Source organism: Octopus bimaculoides, chromosome 6 (assembly GCF_001194135.2).
Source record: "Octopus bimaculoides isolate UCB-OBI-ISO-001 chromosome 6, ASM119413v2, whole genome shotgun sequence".
Taxonomy (NCBI): Eukaryota; Metazoa; Mollusca; class Cephalopoda; order Octopoda; family Octopodidae; genus Octopus; species Octopus bimaculoides.
The window spans coordinates 2,621,784-2,627,606 of record NC_068986.1 but is presented as its reverse complement, the minus strand read 5'-3'; the positions used below and the strand labels follow the sequence as shown (position 1 = coordinate 2,627,606).

General features: G+C 37.9%; 1 protein-coding gene across 2 annotated transcripts in view; it reads left to right on the top strand.

Moving 5' to 3' along the window:
- LOC106881141 (phosphatidylserine decarboxylase proenzyme, mitochondrial) overlaps positions 1-5,823 on the top strand; it is a 78,591-nt gene that overhangs the window by 4,250 nt on the left and 68,518 nt on the right. For both annotated transcript variants that reach the window (XM_052968547.1, XM_052968548.1), the window contains exons 2-3: positions 1,910-2,029; positions 2,982-3,115. In XM_052968547.1, the coding sequence (XP_052824507.1) occupies positions 1,927-2,029; positions 2,982-3,115 (237 nt within the window). In that variant the 5' untranslated portion in view covers positions 1,910-1,926. The remainder of the gene's footprint in view (positions 1-1,909; positions 2,030-2,981; positions 3,116-5,823) is intronic.

Genomic DNA, 5,823 nt, shown 5'->3' with positions numbered 1-5,823 from the left:
CTACTAACTTGGTCGCCCAGATAGCGGAAGCTATCGACTACCTCTAGTTTTTCACCCTGGAATGAGATAGAAGTTGTTTCCTGTTTGTTTACAGTCTTTATTGCACCTGAACATCTGCCACAAACAAAAACTAACTTGCTAGTTAACCTGCCTTTGATGTTGCTGCACCTCTTATGTGTCCATAGCTTGCACCGGGTACATCTTATAGAGTTACTACCTACTCCTTTTCTACATACTGAGCAGGGCCATCTACCTGAAGGGGTTTGTGTTTTATCTACCTTCCTACTTATTAGGATTTTGGTTTTAGCTAGGTTGACTCTAAGGCCCTTCAATTCTAGACCTTGCTTCCACACCTGAAACTTCTCCTCTCTCTCTCTCTCTCTCTATATATATATATATATATACAGTGCTGGATTTTGGACGAATGAAGCCCTGTGCTAGTTAAGTTATGGGGCCCTTTATGTGGCCAGCTCACCTAAGCACAATGGTAAACCTGGCACTGTGGAAGTCATAAGAGATTTTAAACTTTTTTTGAAAGAATGTCAAATAATTCTGTTTGGCTTTTCTTGGACTGGATCTTGAAATACACATAAAGCTAATAATAATAGCATGTAATAATAATAATCATAGTATCATCATCATCATCGTTTAACATCTGTTTTCCATGCTGGCATGGGTTGGACGGTTCGACTGGAGTCTGGAAAACCAGGAGGCTGCACCAGGCGCCAGTCTGATCTGGCAATATTTCTAAAGCTGGATGCCTTTCCTAATGCCAACCACTCTGAGAGTATAGTTTGTGCTTTTTATATGCCACCGGCACAGCATATCTCTTTCGCTGAATCACTAGGTTCTGCACACGTAAACAAACCAACACCAGTCGTCAAGTTGTGAGGGGATAAGCATAAACACACACACTACAGGCTTCTGCACAGTTTCCTTCTACCAAATTCACCCACAAGATATTGGTTGACCCAGGTCACAGTAGAAGACACCTGCCTGAGGTGCTGCACCAGAGTGGGGCTGAACCAGAAACCATGTGGTTGCAAAGTAAGCTTCTTAACTACTCAGGAAAAAAGGAAATTACATAGGCTTGCATCTTGGAGAGGAATTTTCCCAGTGCAGGTTGTGAGACTAGCTACAACTAACGTTGAATTTGGTCTCAATAGAACCAAGCAAGTAGAATACAATTCTTTTTTTAACCCTTTTCCTACCAATCTGCTTCATGCTGCCTTTGACTACAATTACAAAACTTCTTGGTTGAAACTGTTCATATCTAAAATTCAAACCTTTTGTTATGTTCCAAACTTCTGCTTAATAATGCAAAAGTAGTTATTTTCAGGAATCTCTCCAAATTCTTGACTGTTTTCAAATATTACTTGAAATACATAGGTAATGTCTTTCATTAGAAATATGCTCATAAGAGTTAATCAGACTAACTGACTTATGAGAGGATTTCTGTTAGTTTTATATTCCTAAAGAAGGGAGGAAAACTAATTTTCTCTTCAACCTTTTTGTGTCATAGAGCACACTGGTCTGTCCATGCCATATTCCTTGGTTTCTTTGGATGGTTTTGCAGAAGAGGAAGGCAACTCTTAGCCTCAGTTTCTTGGAGGAAGAGAATACTATGAGTAGTCCACCACAACCCTCTCTGCACTGTGTTGCTGATTCTGAGAGAAAGAAAGAGAGAGAGAGAAAGAAAGAGAGAGGGTGAGAGAGAGAGGAATTGACTTCAGTATTTGACTGGTGCTTTATACATTGGCATCACGAAGGGTGAAATGCAAAGTTATTTGTGCTCAGAATTCAAAGAACCAAAACAGTTATCAAAAGGCAGGTGTTTGACATTCTGTAAATCCAATCAACTGCCAATTATATTTCTTTACTTATTTATAATTTTTTTTTTTTTTTTCAGAAAACTAAAGCCAAGCAATGATGTCTCTGCGATATTTAGTAGCTAAAACCTACCGTTCTCCTCTGTTGACCATCAGACTCTTCACCAAACTAACTCAGACATGTCGGCTTCAGTCAACAGGTAAGTAGAACTTTAAAGACAAAAAATGGCACTGTTATTTGCATCTGTTTCTTGTAATTATATATTCAGAGAATGGTAGAGAACATGGTGGAAATATATGTAAATGATATGTGTTAGAGTGTTTTTGGTCTTCATTTGAATGGCACTAAAATATCTGTGTTATAGTTTGACATCCATTTGTGTAAAACCCACTAAGTTTCTTGTCTGTTATTACAGTTAATACGTAATGTTTCAGGTGTGAGTATGGCTGTTTGGTTAAGAAGCTTGTATCCCAGTCATGTGGTTTTGGGTTCAGTCCCACTGCATGGCACCTTGGGCAAGTGTTTTCTACTATGAGAGGGTGCTGAAAAGTTCCTGGCTTAAAGGGTATTGCAAAAGGCCTGACTGGAGGCCCAACCTTCTGAGTTCTTTTACAGGGCTTAGAAAAACTTAAGGACCACTGCAATAAGTGTGTGAATCTGAGAGGGGAATATGTAGAATAAAATCATAGTTAATTGATCCTCTTGCATTTTCTTTTACCTAAAGCCAAGAAATTTTCAGTAACCCCTTGTATATATCTGTGTGTGTGTGTGACAGACTTCTTTTAGTTTCTGTCTACCAAATCCATTCACAAGGTTTGATTGGCCTGGGCCTATAGTAGAAGACATTTGTTCAAAGCGCTGCACTGTGGGACTAAATCCAAGATGCTTGGAAGTAGGCTTCTTAACTACACAGAGGATAATCCAAGAGAAATACACTGGTGGTTGGTTGTAGCTAAGCTAGAAATGAGTCATCTGAAGATTTGAAATGAGGTCATGACTTCTAATCTAAGGAAAGAGGTAAAACATAGAGAGACAGAGGGGGGGGGGTTACAGACTAGCATTTTGGGGAAAAAAATAAAAAAGTAAAAGTATTATCAAGAATAAATATTATCAGGTAAACAATAACAATTCATTTTTATTCTCTGTTCAAGGCTCAACGAAACGACCCCGAAAAAGCCTTATTAAAAGAATCACATTTGGCACTGTTTTGGGGGCAACTTGTATTTTTGGGTTTTACCAACTGAATATTGCTTATGGCGGCCCACAAGATCCATCTAACCTGAAAGTAAGCTGCTTTTCTTGTCTTTTTTTTTTTTAGTGTCTGTTTCTTCTTCCATAGAAACTTTTAATTTTGGATTTATTTGCGATTGCAATGATATTTTTGTTAAGATGTACAGAATCACAAAAGACTGTCTCAAAAAATGCCTTGTGGTATTTATTTCAACTCTTTACATTCTGATTTTCAAATCCTGCCAAGGTCAACTTTGTTGTTCATCTCTCCAGGACAAATAAAATAAAATACTTGTCAAGTACAAGGGTCAATGGTGTTCACTAACCCCTCCACCCTCCCTTCAAAATTACTGGCTGTATGCATAAATTAGAAACAGTTGTTCAAATATGAATGAGAAGCAGCCTGAGGAATATAAACAATATTGAATGTACATACACAAGGTTTGTGTTTTGCCAGTTCATGGGCAGATTGCGATTTATAGGCACAAGAGAAAGTTTTCTCATCAATACTCCTGGTGTATGACTTCTAGGTGTATTGACGAGAAAATTTTCTCTTGTGCCTATAAATCACAGCCTGCCCATGTATTGACAAATCACATACCTTGTATATGTGTGTTCAATATTGTTTAAGTTATTATTATGTTTACCCATCCATCCATTTTTGCTGCCTCTATTCCTGAGAGGGTCATGGGGCTCAAGTCATCAGGCACCCTTTCCATACGGTCCTATCAGAAGCAACAGCCATTAAACTTCGCTGCTGGATTCCCAAACATGACCAACTGAAACTGGATATTATCCAACCATTTCACCCATTATCTACCCCTATTTGACTTGACTTGAATCTGTCTTGTAACCATTTTCTGCAGCATTCTAACCACATGTCCTTAGTACTGGAGTTGTGACCTCTCAATGCTGAAAAGTAGAGAGACTCCCTGATTCCCAGACTATGCATCCTGTTGATTACCCAGTGATCCTCATTTCCACTGCCTCTATTCACAATTGAACTTTTATCATTTTTCTTGATTTCTGTTACTTAAGCTCATTACTGGCTCAGAATACCTGCTTTATATAAAATCCTCACCTTTTTATCTAGTAACATGGGGAACATGCCTTAATGCCACATGTGACATCTCATGTCCTTTAGTGCAGCCTAGTAAAACAAAAATTGCGATTTTGTATAAAAATACATTTATGTTGATTACATTCTATTATTATTATTATTATGTTATGATTTTTTTTAAAGTTCTCCAAAGATCAGTTCACAATTTTAATCCTTACTTTCATCATCATCATCATCATCATCATCATCATCATTATCATTATCATCATAACGTTCACTTTTCCACACTTGCATGGATTGGACAGGATTTGCAGAGGTGGATTTTCTATGGCTGGATGCTCTTCCTGTTCCCAACCCTCACCTGTTTCCAAGCAAGGTAATATTTCCCTACGACCAGCCATGTTTTCACAGAATATTGGAAACAGAAGCTGCTGCTTGTATGACAGTGACACTCATCTACAACTGTCATGTAATGTCATGGTAAAAAGATAGTAATACACATATGCATCTGTATATATGTGTGTGGTAAACAGAAACCGAAAGAAGCCTATTGTGTGTGTGTGTACCCCCCATTCACACACACATTCACAATAGGCTTTCTTCAGTTTCTATCTACCAAATCCAATCACAAGGCTTTGGTTGACATGAGGCTAGTAGAAGATACTTGCCCAAGGTGCCACACAGTGGTATCGAACCTGGAATTATGTGGTTGGGAAGCAAACTTATTACCACACAGCCATATCTTTAACATTTACATTTCCTCAATAAATAACATTGCATTTTTCAATATATTTATTTAATGTGAAGATGTTAGAGTTACAGCAAGGTGCGAAATACAATGAATATTGTATGGTGTAAATATGTCATTAATGTAACTATTAGTACAAGCTTTTTGTATGTTTGTATGTGATTAGACATGTTTAAGGTGGCTATTAGTTTTATAATAGCTTTGATCTACAATTCATTGAGACTTTTGAATATAAAGAATCACTACAAGAATGAAAAACATTGAAAGATAAAGCTGGACACAGGTCTGAAGGAGATTATATGTTTTTATTTATTAAGACAGGTTTTGAAGCCATACAAAAGGCCTCATCCAAAACAACTGGAAGGCATCTGTTTCAGCAAAATACAAGAGATGGCAACGAGTCCTAAGGGACTTAAAAAAGAAGTTGGTTGTTGCAGAAGGAATCAAGTTTATATATGAACCTTTGTCAGAAATATTTTTGACTTCATTGTCAATTTATGAGGTTTTGTAATGGGTGGAGATATTGTAAGTTAGATACAATTGGCCAGGGTTATCAAAGTATTGAAGAGGAATGCCAATAAATCTTGTTAAAGGTGTGTAACATATATCCCATGAATGAAGATGGCCCTGCTCAGTATGTAGAAAAGGAGTAGGTAGTAACTCTATAAGATGTACCCGGTGCAAGCTATGGACACATAAGAGGTGCAGCAACATCAAAGGCAGGTTAACTAGCAAGTTAGTTTTTGTTTGTGGCAGATGTTCAGGTGCAATAAAGACTGCAAACAAACAGGAAACAACTTCTATCTCATTCCAGGGTGAAAAACTAGAGGTAGTCGATAGCTTCCGCTATCTGGGCGACCAAGTTAGTAGTGGGGGTGGGTGCGCTGAAAGTGTAGCTGCTAGAATAAGAATAGCCTGGGCAAAGTTTAGAGAGCTCTTACCCCTGCTGGCGACA